This window comes from Stegastes partitus, unplaced genomic scaffold (genome assembly GCF_000690725.1).
Source record: "Stegastes partitus isolate 25-593 unplaced genomic scaffold, Stegastes_partitus-1.0.2 Scaffold403, whole genome shotgun sequence".
Classification (NCBI taxonomy): domain Eukaryota; kingdom Metazoa; phylum Chordata; class Actinopteri; family Pomacentridae; genus Stegastes; species Stegastes partitus.
Window position 1 is genome coordinate 409,902 of NW_007578134.1, and position 18,396 is coordinate 428,297.

Consider the following 18,396-nt stretch of genomic DNA (forward strand, 5'->3'; position numbering starts at 1 on the left):
TTTTATCGTATAATGATAAACAGCTACACAGCAGCTCAGGCCTCTAAGTCAAGCCTCGTGTATGAAGGTTTAGAAATGCGAGAAAGCTTCCTACCCATCCTGAGGTTTCTTATAGTTTGAGGCCGCAGACGTCGGTCGTGTTTTCGTGCTCTTACACGGACTTTCCTTCACGCTACCTGGCGGGCTTTTCACACCACTGGAAAGAGAAAACAAAAAACACACACAAGTGTGGTCATTGGACCTGAGAGACAGACGGCTCAGAAGAAAAAGAGGAAGAAGATTAATTAGCGCACGGGAAAAAGGTGAAATAAGAGTGCAGGGAGATGAACCGCTAATGATGGCTGTGATTCTGCTTCTCGCTGGTAATGAATGGACGGCCCTAAGTGAATGGAGATTTACCTCTTTCTGTGCAATTATATCGGCGTAGCCCAGAAATAGCAGCAGCACATTAAGGCACCACCGAGATCCTGCTCTCCTCCTCGTGCTGTCTAATAGCAGGATCATTTGAAAGGTAATTGAGAGGAAGAGATCCGCAGAAAATGGTTCGCAGACGCTTTATTGCTTCGGAAGAAAAGGCGAGTGCCGGAATAATTATTGAGCATCCATGTGCGCTGTTTCTTAGATAATGGAGGCTGTCTGCTGATTGCTTTTTTTTTGCACGTCGGATAATGAGGAGTGAAGCCTGAGATCTGAGACTGAAGCTTGTTTGATTAGAGCAGCTTCCCATTAACACCTCAGTGATTTTTAAGAAAATATTGAGCGGTAAAGAAGTCAGGCAACAATTTTAACCTTTGCTTCGACTACACAACGCTGGAAAAGAGCACGTTTGACAGCGTTGCCTCATTTAGCAGCAGATCGGAGGATGACCAGCTTGGACTCATCTGCTACCTTCGGGGTGGCGTCGGGCTGTAGTTCCTGGCCGTGGAGCTAGAGGGCAGCGTGGAGCTCTTCTTCAGCAGAGCGGCGCCGGAGGTCACCATGGGAGGCCTGGAGGGCAAACCCAGAGACACCGGCCTGGCTGTGGGAACAAACACACACGTTTTAATTGTGTGGATTGTGTCGTGGCTGCTTTATTTGTTGCACAGGTGTTGATTTTGTTTAAATATTGCTGGAGATGCATAAAGCAGACTTTTACACTTCATTTCCTGCCTTCTGCTGAATTTTTAAGCACCAATTTGTTCCTTTTCTGCATCAATTTATGGTGGAATTTTTTTTTATTTATGTAAAAATTCAAGCGACAATTGATCATATAATGTTATATTGATGGATGTAATCACATTTTACACTAAAGACTTAGTGGTTGTATGTGTATAATTCATATTTTGAGAGTAAATAAAGACCCAGTGCTAAAAAAAAAAAATCTATTTAAGGCAAATATTGCATCAAATGCACTTATTTTAAATATTAAAGGGGAACGTATCAGCCTTCATCCCCTCTGAAGTCGACACCAATATTGTCTCGTCTGCACAACTGAAGCCCCTCTTGGGAAATCCAATTTCTTGTGATTGTGTTTTTATCAGGATGTATATATTTTCTGGAATTTTTAGGTTTTCAACAACTTTTCAAGCAAAAATGACAAACAGTCTTTATTTCTTTTTAGCTCCTAAATGTGAGGATTTACTGTTTTTATTTTTTTGTTTTATGTGATTGCTTGATGAACATCTCTGTTGGTGATAAAAGAAAAAGCAATATTAAAGCGAGACCTTGATGAATAAATAGATGTCTGTTAGATTGGAGCCGTCTGTTCATTGAGCCAACCCACACCAGGTAAACATGTATTAAATTAAACCTGGTATCTGTGGCGACACCAGTAGAGATGCATTTTAAGTCAACAAGCATTTATTTGTTTGCCAATTTGAAAAGGGGAACGACTGTAGAGATGAAGTAGTCAAGAAAAGCGCCACATAAAGAAAAAACTTCAGAGGAAGGACTGAAGTCTAAAAAAGAAAGCGATCAACGGTGATAATTAGTCTCCCTGCAAAAGGTCAGCACTGCAGAATTCCTGAGACTTTAACAAAGTGTGAGAGTTTTCACCGTAGTCTATAAATAAGAAACCAACATAGCCATCAAAACTTCAGCTACTGGTTTGTGGACGACTGTTTCAAAGCCTTAAGTTTGGAGTGTAGCCGTCGCCATAAAACATATCCTGCTTTATCGCTTATCTTCCTCTAAATGGGATCAGAATTTACTAAATGAACATGATGCTGTACCAAGGGACACTTTAAGCGAACAGTTGAGCCTATAACTTAATTTGGAAAATATTTGCTGAGGTAGTAAATCAAGTGAGGAGTAGGCTGACTTTCCCATAGACTTCTATACAATCTGACTTCTTTTTTCAACCAGAGGAGGCGCCCCCTGCTGGATAATGGAAGGAATGACAGGCATTTCTAAATAATATCATTGTGCCTATGGTTTACTGTCTACATGAATTAAGCCCCTTTTGGGAAATTGATGGTATTTGGATTTCCTCATTAGGACTTTAAAAAAATCTGGATTTATTAGGTTGTGGAAGAGTCAGCACTAAAACCAACGTCAGTTAATGAATCGAACAATTATTAAACAACTATTTTGATGACTTAAATTACTTTTCAAGCAAATATGACAAGTATTACTAAGTCTCAGCCTCTTAAATGTGAGGATTTACTTCTTAAATGGTAGTTTGGAATTATTTGAGGGATGGATATTCCACACCAACCTAAAACATACCCTGCTTTATTGCCTGTTTCCCTCTAAATGGGATCATAATTTACTGATTAAACATCTTGTTGTACTGAGGGAGACTTTATACTAGCGATTAAGCCTACAAAGTATTTATAAAATGTCTTCTGAGTTAACAAATCAAGGGACAATAAGGGTAATTTTGTCATAGATTGGTAGGCATTCAGACTTCTTTTTGCAACCAGAGGAGGCGCCCCCTGCTGGTTGTTGGATGACAGTTTGGCATTGGCTGCATTTCTGAGACCCAGAGTCTACATGCATCTTTTGAACACAGTCTATGGCTGTTAATCTACATTTTTATACCAAAGAAAAACACCATCATTTAACGTTTTTCTGCACTATGCACCATAAACTCCCTGTATGACTTGGCTCCATGGTGATAAACCAGTATCGGTCTGGGATCTACACTTGAGAGACAACATTTTCAGCAAAGCTCAGAAAACAAGCACAGCATCGACAATCCATGACAAAAGGTCAATATCCTCCAGTGCACGATACAGTTCGACACGATCACAGCTGTCGTACACATCGACTCACTTTAAATCCTCCGATCGACGTGAGGACAACGCTCTGTGCTCACCTTTGGCACCCGGTGGTCTCCTGCCAGCAGAAGCAGCAGCAGCAGCAGCCGCCTGATGCTCCTCGGAGATGTTGAGCCGCTTGAGGACGTCGGCCAGAGCCAACTTCAGCAGCTGGATCTCGTCTTCCTGCATCTGCATCCTCTGCTCGAGGTAGGTCAGCCGGTCGGCCACGTCCAGGCCGCTGGCCGCCGAGCTTCGGTCATCTGCAGGGAAAAAAAAAGAGTTCAGAGGATGAGAAAAGTGTAGATGCACGGAGAGAATAATGCCAGGACGAGGATTACGTTGCTGTGCTTTTCAATTACGTTACATAACTGATGACAGGCTTTAAAGGTAGTGCTACGAAAAGGATCATCTAGAAAATAAAGAGTTAAATCACAACAACATGGTGAAGACTTTGTTAAGCGACGCAGGGAGAAAGGTAAGGATGGTGACGAGCAACATGTAAGTGCAGTTGACTTGGCAACAGCATCCATAATCAGAGGAAGGAGTAAGCTCTTTAACATCCGCTCTTCGTGCCTCTGTAGCAAAAAAAAATCAAGCTAATGAGGTCACAACACAGCTGGACACAGCAGATCCACGCTGTCATCAGCCGGCAACGTGTAAACAAAGCACACATTTAAAACACCTCCACCATTGTCACCGACACTTCATCATTCAACTTTTTTTTCTTGCTTCACTGCTTCCAATCAGAGAAAGCACATCAATGATTCAGATACCGTGGGAAGCGCTGGACACCGATGAGCAGTCAGGTTGTTTCTGGCCTTCCTCCACCGCCCCGGCCGTCTTCCTCCTCTTCCTCTCCTCTCTTGAGCAAACCCTTTCACTCCTCTTCCCTCCTCTGGCTCTGGTCTGAAGGCCCGGCTCTCCCTCCATCTTGATTCTGATCCGCTGGCCGGCGTCCACTAAGATCTCATTTCTCTCAACAGATCTGGCCTCTCTTGTCCGTTCACAGCGTCCAGATGATGTTACAGCATCTGCAGCGGGAGGCGACCAGGGCGTTCTTTGATCCCCTCCTCGGTGGTCGCCTGGCGAACTCTGGGACGCCGTGATGCGTATGACGGGGCTTAAAGCCCTTCGCTCAGGGTACATATAAAGGTGGGGGTGGGGTTGATGATGCTTTAAAACTCATCCAATTCAGCCTAAATTGTCCGTGCACGTGTGTGTACTTACATGTGTGTATGTGTGTGCAGAGTACAATGTTAATCCTGCAGACTGAGCCTCTTTGACCCGCCCCCACACTAAGCCCCATGTCACTACCAGAGATGGAGACACAGCCAGGAAACAGCACAGATAAACCTGAGATGTGGCCTCCTGTTGCTGTTGTTGTTGTTGTTGTTGTGTTGTGCAGCAGTGAACACCCTGGTTACAGTACAGGTCACGCTGAAGCGGAGGCAAAATAACAACCAGTGCATGTTTGCAGCTGCAGAGCGAATGCAAGCCTTAAAAAACAGGAATTAGCCGAAGTAAGAGGTGCAATGAAGTATTGTTTCCCAGCAAAAATCGAAGATAAGCAGTCGGGACTAGTTGCATAATCTGCATCCTTTTGTGATTTTTTTTAAATCAACAAAAACTCCCAACCAGGGGTACTTGTACCGTAGGGGGTACTTCTCCACATACCAGGGGGCACGTGAGGAGATTACCTCAACCAATTTAATCAAAAAAGAACTTCAGTTTGATTAAAAGTCGCATTAGTGTAATGAGTTAGCGACCTCGGCGTCACGTTGAAACTGCGAGTGCATGAAAACTAGTTAACATGTGAAGCTAAATCATTAAAAGTAATCAATAAATTGCTAAAATAGATTGCTAAAAGTAATTTACCCATGTTAAATATTACTGGAAAAATGGTTAAACCAGAAAATGATTGAGGTTTAAACAGCTAATAGTAATACACAAAACTGACATTGATTTGATTTATTGACATTATCGCCATGTTACTGTGAAATCTAGTTGAATTGGTAACGCTGCTCCTCGTAGTGGTGCTGCTGCTAATGAACACCTAAAAATAAAATAAAAGCAAAATGTCTGAAATAGCTGTTTAGCTTAAAGTGGCGAGCTAGCTTAGTTAAAGAGCAAATGGATGAATGGTGGAGAAACACAACGAACAAAACAACTAGATATGGTTAAAATGGTCATAAAATGAGATGAAAGTGATGGAAATATTATCCAAATAGCTAAAATGAATGGTTAACTGGTTGTAATAGTTTAAATACATTATTTTTTGTATGTATATATACATATATGTGTAAATGTATGTATTTTTTCTCATTTTGTTTGTTTATATACGTAGCTTCTCCCCTTTTTTGCATATATATTGGATGAGTAGCTGTGCATTTTCATATTACAAACATGTGGGTTTGTACAGGTATAGATATAATGACGTGTGTTTGTGTAGATGTAATGAATGTGTATACCTTTCTGCTCTGCTGTGCAACATACTCCTGGAAAATTACAAGTAAAAGTCATACATTTCAACTTTTACTTAAGTAAGAATTAGCATCAAAATTCAGTTAAAGTACCAAAAGTAAAAGCACTCACTATTCAAAATGGCATTTTTCAGAATAACGTATAGTATTGGATTGTAGTGATGCATTAGTTTGTTCATTACTCAAATGTTGGTGCTAGTAAAGGTGATTTAAATACTTTATATCTGCTGGGTCGCCCAAAATTTTATCTTAATCTGTAAACTTGCATCCTAATTTTTTTGTTAAATGTATTTTGTATTAATAAACTAAATCTGCAAAGTAACTAAAGCTTTTAAATAAGTTGTTAAATAAGAATTGTAGTGGAATGGACGTATAAAACAGCAGAAAATGGAAACGCTAAAGTATGTAAGTCAGAATTGTCCTTAACCAAGCACGTAAACTTCACCAAACAGACCTATAAGACGAAGAAAAAACATCTGCCACTACATCCACTATTATCTCTTCAATAATTCCCAGTTTAAAAAGAATACAATAGAAAAGAATAGGATATAAATACTTTAGTGATCCCCAGGAGGAATTCTGTAATCATTGCATAAATAATAAATAATAATCAGCATGTTTGCACCGTGATGGTTGAACCTGACAAACACTGTCTCTCGATGCTTAAAACATTTTTAAAATGTAGCACCTGCACAGCCTCAACATGTGCTGCTAAACGCGCGTTCCTCAATAATAAAACTCATCTCTCTCCCTTCCTGCTGTAACTCTTCTGAGAGTTTGTGCTGTGCTGAGCCGCTGTGGGCGAAGACGTCGCGTATAATCACCGGAGCATGCAGCCGGCAGTAATCTGCCTCTCATGGAGAGCTGTGATTCACTGTAGGCCTGTGATCTTCTGTTTCTCCTCTTGTCCTGGCCGTGACATCATCCTCGTGCCACCTCCACACACCCCATATGGGATTGGGATTAGAATAGCACATAATCCTGGTGCTGTAAAAGGGAATTAGCAACCCAAAGCTCGGTCTCTGCACTAACTCCGCTGCACAAAGAACAAGCACAAGGCTCCCTGGATACCGTTTATGCAAATGTAAACACACATACAAAACACATGCATTAAGTCTGTGTGTGTCCGTGACTCTCTCTCACACACACACATACACACACACATTTGCAAACACTTTGGGTGCAGCACTAAGCGCCTGATAATTCATATACATTTGAGCAAAGTGGAATTCATTACGGCATAACTGCAGCATATAGAGTGTTTTAATCTCTGCTCACAGATGGTGTTTCTTGAATGAAGGAACAGCATCTGTCTGCTCACATCAGCACCCTGCATGCTGACACACACACAAACACACACACAGAGGACACAGGAATCCTTCACATATTAGTCCACTGATACTAATATCCCTGCAGGGCCTTCCCCTAAATCTTCTCAGGTGATTCCACGACACCCACAGTTTGAAGCGCGCCATCTCGTTGGAGAACCAACACTGTCGACAGTCCCTCGCTGCTTTTGACTCAACGTATTTGTGAGATTACGCAACAGATTTTGAGAGGTTTGATAATCCCGAATGAAAATTGTCCACCAGAAATTGGCATTAAAAGATTTTGTATGTGTAAAACATGACCACGCTTCAGAGAGGGCAAAAGTTTTATGTAGGAAAAAGTTCTATCAGACACACCTGTTGAGCCAATTCATTCACATGTGCAGCTTTTATGAGCTTATTTCCTTTTTTTTTGGATACGCTGGAGGATCATTTGTTTTGCTTTCACACGACAAGTCAAAAGTAAACTTGCAAACCTGTGCAAAGCGTACATGCATGTACACAACTGCAGACTGATTGCAGACAGTGCATATGTCTGATTTTGCTACAGGTAGTTTATTCAAACAGAACACGATAAAGGTTTGTCACTCAACTTGGAGAATTTGCTTTGAGCGCTACAAACAAAATGAAGCACAAACGCCTTCACCTCCATGCATTGGGGTGGAAACTGCATGGACAGAAATGAAACTATCTGCATCCCAAATAGAGCTGCAACAATTAGTTGATTAGTTGTCAACTGACTTATGAAACTGTTAAATCGTTGCTACAGACCCGCCTCTGTTCACTGGTATTTGACTTAAGCAGAGCCTGACTTCATCTGTCACTGTGTTGTATTTTTATGCTTCTTATTAATTTACAAATTGTGTTTAGTTTTGCCTTTTAGTCATTACGCATTCCTATTTTTGTTCTTAACTGTACAGCACTTCCTGTTTCTCTTAATTAATGCATTTGACTTCAACTATTAAACACTCACCAACTATTCTTAAAATCAGTTAAAGTCAGTTTTTAAGAAAAAAAAGTCTGAATTCTTTGATTGCATTAATATTTTCTGGTTTCTTTTCTCCTCCATGACAGTAAACTGAATATTTTTGGGTATTGGACAGCTTTGGGAAACACTGATCGACATTTTTCACCATTTTTAGACATTTTGGAATCTAAACAACTAATCAGTTAATCATAAGTTGCAGCCCTAACGATAAGCCATACAATGGGGTGGTGTCTTTTCTGTGGTTTGGATGAATCGACCCTTTAACACCTGAACTTGCTCGGCTCTACCTGTCATGAAGTCAGTGTCCGGCGCCAGCAGGGAGTCGCTGTGGTAGGTCTCCTTCAGCGAGGGTCTCCTCAGCAGGCCGTGGGCCGTCTCCTCCATCCCCAGGCCGTGGTCCACCAGCTCCTCCATGTGAGAGTCGCCCTCCGCTGCTGCCATCGCCCTGACGGACTGCCAAACTTTACTGCTGAGCTAATTCACCTTCCCTAAACCCCACCGGCGGCCACCACCACCTCCTCCTGCTTTCCCTCCCTCTCGCCTGCTGTCCTGTAAGGAGGGTGCAGGGGAGGCTGATGTCACTCAGAGGACAGATTAAGGAGCCGGTAAGCCATCTGAAGCTCAGGGGAGGACAAAACTGTGAGAGTCTTCTTCCTCTCTTCTCTGTATAGACAGGGGTCAGATTGGCTTTTATATAAAAGGCCCCAAAATAACTTAAGTTGCATAACTGCCGTCTACAAACACACAAGGAGGAACAGATAAGCAACAATTACTGACCTGACAAAAAACAAACAAACTCCTGACTAAATGAAACGAACACGCAGCAGGGTTCGACTCTGCAATTTGCTGTTGCACGCAAAGTTGCAGACAAGCGCACAATTACGCTCCCCAAAAGAGCTTACATCAGGCTACCATCCGGTGTGGCCGGCCCTGGTGCACTGTAAGGATGATGAGATTCAGAGATTAGGGAGCACAACTTGATTAATTACAGTCATCAAGAGGACAATAAGCCGGACGTGGTAATTAGACCAACAGAGAAAGAAACAGGAGCAGATGAGAAGCTAGTTAGGCGATCGTGTCGGGGTCCCGTTCCCCCACCTCTCCACTGTAAGCTGGCTTTCTGTCTATTTTGCATTTGCTGGATTGATTCTTTCTCCAGCAGATGCTTCCATTTGCTGATCTGTGAAAGCTTTCTTGCCTCGTAACAGAAGTCCTCCAGAAAGCAATGCATTTATTTTGTGAATATTTCACAGAATCCTGAAGTTAAATAAAGATGTGGAGGATAACCGGTGAGTGAACATGAATGGGGGCGTGATGTGTGTTAAGTTTAATAGAAACGCTTTTAAGTTCCTTTTGTTTTCATGTTCTTTTGGCTTCATACTTCCTCTGACGTCTGTTCTTTTAAAGCAAAATTAGCACAGGTGCAAAGTTATGATCACCAAAACGTATTTACAATCTCAAAAGTATTAATAATCTAGAAATACAATCCCTCCAAGTGTTTCACTCTATACTTTCCTGGATTATTATTACAAATGCATGAACATTTTTCCGTTGCACTCAGTTGCAGCAGCAGAACTGGTTTGAACAGTTTCCCTGTTGGGTTGTTTAATCTTCAACATTGCATCATATTTGACAAATTATAGTTTGCGTGCAACGTGTTAATCTGCAGGTCAGTTAAGGTGTCAAATAAATGTTGTTGAGTCTATCAAGTAGCATTAAATAAAAATAATACCGTATGTAAAGCTAAAGTATAGCAGCTGAATGAATGTCCTTAGTTATGTTCCATCTCCTTGTAAGAGAAACAGGAAAACAGACGATAACTTTACATGTTTCTCTGCATGTATTGATGATTTTGCGCAGAATTCAAACAACAGTACACTAATGTTTCCATGGTGCTGCTATAATGATCACAAATTGGATGTAATTATCGTAATCATTAGACCTGCAGCTGTGATGGTTCGTATAACAACGACGCTAAAAATAGGAGACATGATTGAACAGTGAGGATAAAAGCAGGAGAATGCACAGAAAAATGAAAATTAGAAGTTAATACGCTGGAGCCAAAGCGACATATCTAAAGCTCTATCAGCAGAAATGAAATATAGCATTCATAACTACATTAGTGTATAATACTGTATAATATAGCACAGAATAATGTGCTTAATAAGGCTTCTAGCGTTCAGTTTTTAAACTGAAGCAGCAGCTTGACTTTAGTCGCTACTATAATCTTTATATTACACAGTGGATATGCACATACAGTATATATACAGACAGTATATTTGCATACAGTCTGTGGTTGGCACCTGCAGTGAAATGGAAAAAGCAGAAAAAAGAATCAGTTAGTGCTAAAGGGTGGATCAATAAAGCTCAATGTTTGAATTCAGAATGTAACTAAGTTATTATCAAATCCAACTCCTGATGTCTGAAGGACACTTACCTGTGTGTAATGTGCCTGCACATGCATTCTTGCAAATGACACACCTGTAGGTGAAATGTGACATAAGTGACTGCATATGTGCAGTCAAGTGGTGCAGGTGAAGCACGGCGGTGGCAGCATCATGACGTGAAGCACGGTAGTGGCAGCATCATGATGTGGGGACACTTCTCGGCACTATTGAAGGGGCTGAATACTTATGTTACACTTTGACGAGAAAGAGTCGTGTCTTTTGTAAATTTTTGTCAAAAAAGCTAAATTATATTCATCATGATTTGATGGCGAAAAGGAATAAAAGGGGAAAGCTTACTTAAGGGGGCTGAATAGTTCTTATAGGCAAATAAATTAAATATTGAATAAGCTGCAGTGTGAATAAAAACACTGAAGTAAAAGTTGAAAAATAAATATTTAAAGTACAGGGTTAGTAAGATGAGTGATTCATGTGGTTGCCATGAATTAAAAGATCCTGGATAAACTGGATAAAAACACTGTTTTGAAAACGCAGTCTCAAGGCGACGCGATAAATGCCGACACTTCAGGATGTGAATGTGTTGCCATTCATTCATTCATCTTACCCACGCTGAAGGCTTCAATCCTCCTGCACCAGCCAATAGTCTTGGAGCAGACTGGTGCACTTAAGAGGCCTCTCAGGTCAAAGTGTGTCGGCTAGTTATATTATTATGAGCCGCTAATCGTCTGCTCTGGCTGCTGTTATCCCTGTAACAGACACTAAGGCTCCGCGCCGAAGCCTGTATGTGTGCTGCTGAACACTCCTAATGCCCCGAGGCCCGAACAGGGATAAAGGCCAAAGGCAGATAATGACTCTGCTGACAGGGGACATGAAGGCGGAGGGAAAGGAAGCATGGAAGAGCGGCAGGCAGAGAGGTGAGACCTTCCTCCTGCTGCATTCAAATTAACACATGGCCGTGTAGCGTGTGATATGATTAGTAGTGCAACACGGAGGTCAAGAGAGGAGCTGACCCCGACCTGAGCGCGGCGTTTCACTACTGACCTCCTGTGGAGATCTACAGCATTACAGACGATCGGCGGCGGAGTGGATGCTTATTGATTACATGCAGCGAAAGTAGGCCGCCTCCGCTCAGAGAGTTAGACGTCCTTGGAAAGGGGAATGCAATCATTTCGTGGTTGGAATCTAACCAGCATAAAACTTTAAAGACGACCTCGAAACTTCCCTGCAGCCTGAAAAGTCTGTAAAACTTCAGAGGAGGTTAAAACAACCTTCTTCCGTTAAAATAACAATAAAAAAAAAAGCCACACACACACACACAGGAGTTTCACAAAGGACTTAAAATTTATAAATATTCTCTCAATGGAACATTAAATCAGTCGGGATGTTATATAATTCTTCCAAAAAAATCCAAGAGCTTCTCAGAAAGCATGACAAAGTGACAATACACACATTGCTTCTCTACTCCAAAAATATCTAGACTTTTTTTTTTTTTTTTTCCATTACTGTATATCCCCCCTCTCAGGGTTTTCCCCCCAAATATATCAAAATATATGTCAACAATAAGCATCAGTACAGACCACACACAAAGCAGAATCTCACGGGTTGGTCAGGTGCTTCAGTGAACACACCTCCGGCGTGGCATCAGTAAAAACTAACTCTCCCCTCCAGAGTGCTGGCCCTGCCTTGTTGTCATGGCGACGGAGGATGCAACTGCGTCCATGCAAAGCTTCTGGGCGAAACGAACACACAATCTAGCCTCGTGCTTTGTTGCAAAGGCCGGCCGAGACACCCGGGAGGACGGCAGCCGCCCGGCCGAGCTCTTCCTCACGTTCCTGCATCGCTCTCAGTAGCAAAATAATAAAAGACGTGGATGCGAGGAGGAGGAGGAGGAGGAGGAGGAGGAGGAAGCTGGTGGTGAACACGTTAAAAGATGTGGCCATGATGAGACTTTTTTTTTTCTGCACACTCAGGATTCCTGCCCTCTAGGGGGCAAACAGGTCAATGCACATCTGGGAGAAAGGCGGCGGTGGTCAGCTGATGTGGATGGAGGGAGGGAGAGGATGCACTCTTGAATTATGTTAAAACTCTAAATCTCTTGTGAGCCCACGGGGAGCTCTTTTAGGTACTTGGGTGGAAATTATTAGGCTGAGCTGAAGATAAATTTACAAAAAAAACAAGAAGGTCCTCCACATTGAATTACATCAGAGCAGTGTATTTACTGTGTTGGACCAAGGCTGCAACTTTCAATTAAACAAAGAGAGAGAAATAAATAGGGTAAAACAATTAACTAAATGGGTTTTAGGATGCGAATTAAAAGAAATAACTGATTCTGCAGCCTTATATACTCAGGCAAGTTCTTCCAAAGCTGAGGGGTCCTGATGGTAAGAGCACCTTCAGATGTAAGAATCAGAGACCTGAGGTTGGTGCGTCCACCGAAGCTTTTTATTCTGGAAAAACTGGAGTGCTTCATGTTTAGTAAAAACTCCAGCAGCGTTATAACAAGCTTTAGCGTCTGTTCTACACTGAGCCAATTCATGTTGATTTCTAGTCAACATCCAATTTCTCGAATACTCCGTCAGTCACATGTCACATTCACTTGGAAGTGTTGAATGATGATTGAACGACGATGAAATAGGGCTTAATGCTGTGTGCATGCATAGTAAAAACAAAACAAATCTTTCTTTTTAGCATGATTTTGGGGCAAAGTGGCCAGACTTTTTAGGGTTTTTAGTCAGATTTGACTTCTGATTGTAGTCATGCTGTTTTTATGTTAATTGAAATTACAGGTACATCTCTCTCCCCATTCATTAGACTGAAGCTTTGTCGTATTAGCCTGAAGCAACTACCTGGAGGTCTTACCAAGATGGCTGCTGAGTGGCAGGACGTGTATTTGTGTACCAGCAGTGAAGTACTGCACCTCCCAGCTGCGTGTTTTCTGGCAAAATACACTTTAGTGGACACACAACCCTAAGCTCATATATAAGTGGTCAATATTTCCGCTGTGTAGCTTTGGGTCAGACCCAGACAAGCTTTAGAAGAGCTCAGTAACATCTCAAAATCAATTAAAACTAGCTGGGAGCATAATAATTTCCACACAGGCCCTAATTTCTGACACTTACTGGCAAGCCTCAGTGATTTAACGTAGGGAGGGTACAGCGGTGAGCATCTCAGGGGAACTCTGGATTTCTTGGTGGGAAACAGGAGATAAGTGCATTTATCCCCTCAATTGTGCCTGAATTTTGTAATTTTGCTACAAATTGATGCAGAAACGGGACAAATCGGTGCTTAAAAATTCACCAGAATGCAGGAAATTAAATGTGTGATGCTCAAAACGAACAAGTGTCCCCCCAAAAAGTTTAAAAGAAACCTACTTCCTTGCTTCTACCTGCAGCTCCGGGGACGTGGCGTCCCCTCTGCCCCGTCTCAGATGAACCGTCTGACTCTCCCCTAATAGGACGAATCAATAACAGCTCAGGTGACCACGGCGTTCTCCCAAACGGCAGGATTAAGGTCGGTCAGGAGAGCAGGAAGACGTTTCCGTCCGCCTCTGCTCTCCCGTCTGCTGCAGGTGTGTGCTTTGGTCCGCCGCCGCCGTCACAAAGAAATGATATCAACTAAACCACATTTACATCTCCGTCGACAAGCGTCACTCATTTATTCTCTTTAAGTTACAAACGAACAGAAATCACTTTCTATCCTGGAGCACAAAGAAAAACAGCATATCAATTAGACACAGTATTTCCAAATAAGTTAAATTGAAATCTTAATATATTTTTTTTTATTGTTCACTCCATTTAAATATTTTTTTTTTCTTACTTTAAATATAATTATTACAGATCTTGCAAAAATACTACACTGTGCATTGGCTGTCTGCTTGTTTAAAGAGTGCCCGGTGCTTCCTGGATTCAGATATGTACACTTCATTAGGAATTTCCTGGGAGGGAAGATTCTCTCTGCATGTTATCTACAACCTCAGGTCCCTTCGCTTGTTTTTCTTTCATTTGGTCAAATCTCAATTAACGCAGTGACGATTTAAAACGCATCTGAAAGAAACTAAAAATAATGCATATTCTTGTTTTTTTTTCTTTTTCTTGATTCGGTTTTGCTCATTTTCCAAAAATAGTAAGTCTAAAAAACATATTGCATATACCATCTTAGGAAAATCGACATAATAAAATATTCTTAATAAGGAGAAATTGTAAAGTAGGAGAATATATATTACCTCTTTGAAGAATCTGGGGGTTAATAGAAATTAAAACTAAAAGGATTCAGGATTTGATTTAGTTTAGTGCCGCTCAAATAGAGAGAGGGGGGAAGTTAAAGATGGCTTCAGTGTGTTAAAGATTCCAATGTTGAAGAAAAGAAAAAAGGGCGTTTTGCTGTGCAGGAAAGCAATCGGGTACTCTTTCTGCTTTCTAAAAAGGTACGTACACACTCTGACGCTGCTCGCTTTCTGAGTGACAGTAAAACAAACAAACAAACAAAAAAAAGGCAATGGAAGAGTGCGGTTTGAAATCCACCACGACTCTAAAGAATCACCTCAACACACCTTCGATCCAAATACGACATGGTTCTGTCCGCACAGCAAAGTCAGGCCTGTTTCAAATCTAAAATCACATTAACAGTGTGGATACATACATATATATATATATATATACTGTATATTCATATGTCAGAGCTGATTCATAAATCAAATGGAATGGACTCTAGTTATATATATAAATATATATATATATACCGCATATATTCCAACGGGATTCAACAGCATCATGACAGAAACACGCCGGCCGACTTCTTCTACTGGTGAAATTAATAGAAATATACAGTTTGCACTGACAAAAAAAAAAGCAGCCATGACATCCTCACTGGTTCCTTCTATAAAGGTACAAATCACACAACATAAATGATATACAGTGCCCTCCCCCACCTTAACTCCCCACCCGGCCCACGGTAAGATATTAGTAGCGGGAGTTTAAAAAAAAAAAAGTTGTAATCAAGGAATGGATTAGTGCAATATAACGAGGACAGAAGTGCTGACGAGGAGGAGGAGGAGGAGGAGAAGTGCGAGGGAGGAGACGGGAATTCTGGCTTGTGTGACATCCTTTGGTTTTATCTTGGCGGGGGGAGGGTGAGGAGGAGGAGGAGAAATAAAAACCGGTCTGGGTGTAGAATTAAAACAGACATTAACCAGGCGAGCAGCCGCAGAGACGTCAAGAGAACCGCACCAGAGTCGAGCTGCAGTCAGGAGTCCATGATCTGATCACTGTTCTTGTTAATACGCCAAACGGTGTCGGGCTCTGTGAAACATCTGATGCTTCTCTTTGTCACACATGATCGGAAACGAAGCATCTTTGCATCAACGGTTCTAGTTTGAGAAGACAAGCTTTTAAAGTCTTCGCTGAGGAGCCACAGCAGATATTTTATGCTATTATCTGACATGTTATAAACACGTTAATCCGAATTTGCAGGTTGACTCATCGATCGGTTGCATCTGACCAACTTCTCATTGGTAGGACACTCTTACAGAGAACAGCTCTACATCAACAGCTTTCTGGGATTAATCCATTATTTCTGGCAGCAGGAGGAACAGAACACCTGTAAACACCCCCGTGTTTTCACGACTTTGGACTCACCCAACCTAAAGGAGACTGTATTTAACATTTCAGCAACTAAAGTCGAATGTCAGCTTTGCAAACAGCAGTTTTTGCATCAAAACTCAACCAACCAACGCGGCAGATCATCGAACAACAGCAGCTGCAGTACATCTCTCAATAGTTAGTTATGTATTAGTTCTATTTCTTATCAAGTGCAGCTACTTTGCTCCCAATTTAGTGTAAAATAACCAGGTCGAAATGATTTAATATGCTGCAAATATGAGCTTTGTGTGTTGATTAGGAATGCATTTAGGATAATAATGCTAGCATGTGCGCTGTTTAATCTCTATCGTGCTGAATTTTGGTTGTAGAGTGGAACAGTTTCCAGGATCGCCTGACTGCAGCCCTACACGGTGCTTTCTTCATGCATGTCTCTGCTGATCATTTGACTTTCTGGGACTACGGGTTCACCTGATACCACTTCCTGGGTGTGTGTGGTGAGACTAGCTGCCTGACGCTCTTCCTGCGAGTCATAAGGCAAGTCACAGGGAGCAGTAAAGGTGAAAACTTCTACAAAAAAAAACCCAACAACCAAAAACGACGGATCCTCAGCAGAGCCTCCGTTTAACGAGGCGACTTTGAGCCAGAACTGTGGCTGAGATGATCCAAATCGACCGTTTCGTGTGAGTTTTAGCTGATAAAATCGGTTATTTTAGTGTCCTGGCGTGAAGTTAAAGAAGACCTGCTCTTTTGTAAGCACGGATCTGCCTCACAAACCCTCCTTCAGGTGCAGTATTTCAGTTTGAGCATCACTCGAGATGAAAACGTCGGTGTCAGGAGAGGGGACGGACAGAGAGAGAGAGAGAGAGTTCCACTTCCTCTAAAGCTGCTTGTTTGGTTTGATTGCCTGAAAGCCTCCTAAAACACCATCACAAATGCCCACATTTATCCATTTATCCTCACTGACAACACTCGCTCCCACACACAACAACCCAAATCGGGAGAAATAAGACGACACTCTCCGTTAGCTGCTCCTTCACCCCGGCTGGTTGGACACCGTTAACATCGAGCTGACAGAGCAGGCTTGTGTTCCCCGGAAGCACCTTAGTGCCGGACCATCCCTGAGCCACTGGCTTACAAATGGAACAAACATGATTGTTGTGCTAAGATCCTTCAGGGGGAACGCGGCGCTGACAGCGGCCCAGCTCGGCCCGGTGCTCCTGGCAGGGAAAAGGGATCAAAGACGGGGGGGCACGAGAGCTTCCATTAAAGCCTCAGAGTGTGGTGGAAAAACTGATGAGTGAATTTTTCCTTCTTCCAAACCAGGAAATATCGGTGCTCTGACAGAGATGATCACATTCTAACCCCTCCGTGGTCAACTAAAGGGATCTGTGCTTCATAGTGTCACAATGTTTGCTTCATCTGCCCCTCGACGAATCATCATCATCGTCATCGTCGTCGTCCCCCTCCCCTCGGATGGTGAGGTGCCCAGCAGACCAGACGAAGGCTGTCGGCTCCTTCAGCCGCCTCCTCTGTGCAGGAGGAGCTGCGTGACGATTAACTTGGTAGCGCGACGGCCTTCTGAACTCTACTGCAGGTTCTTCAAGATGCGACCGTAGCGGAAGTCGTAGACGTGCCGGCAGAGATACACCAACTCGGGGTCGACGTCCGTGGGCACACAGCGGTGGGAGGGGGGGGCGAAGTCGGGGCGGCAGGGCACCATGCTGGCACTGCCAGGGGGGGCGCCTTCGGCACGCCGCTTCACCAAGGCACAAAATCTGGGGAAGGGAAAGGAAACGGTGAAAAGGTGACACAGTCTGCAGTGAAATCCAACAGAGACGCACAAAGCAGAACAACAGCGAGCGAAAATATCACTTAAATGTCAAATGACTCAAAACTTTGTCACGTCTCAGTAACTACATTATTTCTAAGAGGACAGGAAGAGCTTTTCCTCTCACGAACCTCCAGAAATTACTCTAGAAAGACTATATTGCACTTCACACAGCTGGATTCATAAGTTTGTGTTTGTCATACACTCTGACAATATGTGCAGTAAAATGTAAAGTGACTGTTCCTCACGGCTCTGCAATGACAAGAAGATATTATGAGGAACATTCAGTTCAAACAATAGAAAATATAGAAGGTCAACAGCTCTGTGTTTAATGTTAATAACTGTATCTGGCATTAAACTTTAGCTCACATTACATATCTTTGTTTTTAAACATATCTATAGCTGTACTCAGAAGTTTAATCCTCATTTTCCTTCTCTAACCTGCTGCTCTTGTTTAAACACGTGTGATTAATTGTAGAAATTCCTTGCATATGTTCATGTTGTTGGCCGACAAAGTTGATTCTGAAA

General features: G+C 42.3%; 2 protein-coding genes across 2 annotated transcripts in view; both read right to left on the minus strand.

Moving 5' to 3' along the window:
• LOC103359913 (echinoderm microtubule-associated protein-like 1) overlaps positions 1-8,479 on the minus strand; it is a 12,157-nt gene extending 3,678 nt beyond the window's left edge. The window contains exons 1-4 of the mRNA XM_008285478.1: positions 8,326-8,479; positions 3,299-3,502; positions 889-1,018; positions 95-196 (exon numbers count right to left, since the gene is read on the minus strand). Of these exons, the coding sequence (XP_008283700.1) occupies positions 95-196; positions 889-1,018; positions 3,299-3,502; positions 8,326-8,479 (590 nt within the window). The remainder of the gene's footprint in view (positions 1-94; positions 197-888; positions 1,019-3,298; positions 3,503-8,325) is intronic.
• Positions 8,480-11,765: 3,286 nt separating this feature from the next.
• LOC103359912 (bromo adjacent homology domain-containing 1 protein-like) overlaps positions 11,766-18,396 on the minus strand; it is a 52,443-nt gene continuing 45,812 nt past the window's right edge. The window contains exon 7 of the mRNA XM_008285477.1: positions 11,766-17,815. Coding sequence (XP_008283699.1) covers positions 17,626-17,815 — 190 coding nt within the window. The 3' untranslated portion in view covers positions 11,766-17,625. The remainder of the gene's footprint in view (positions 17,816-18,396) is intronic.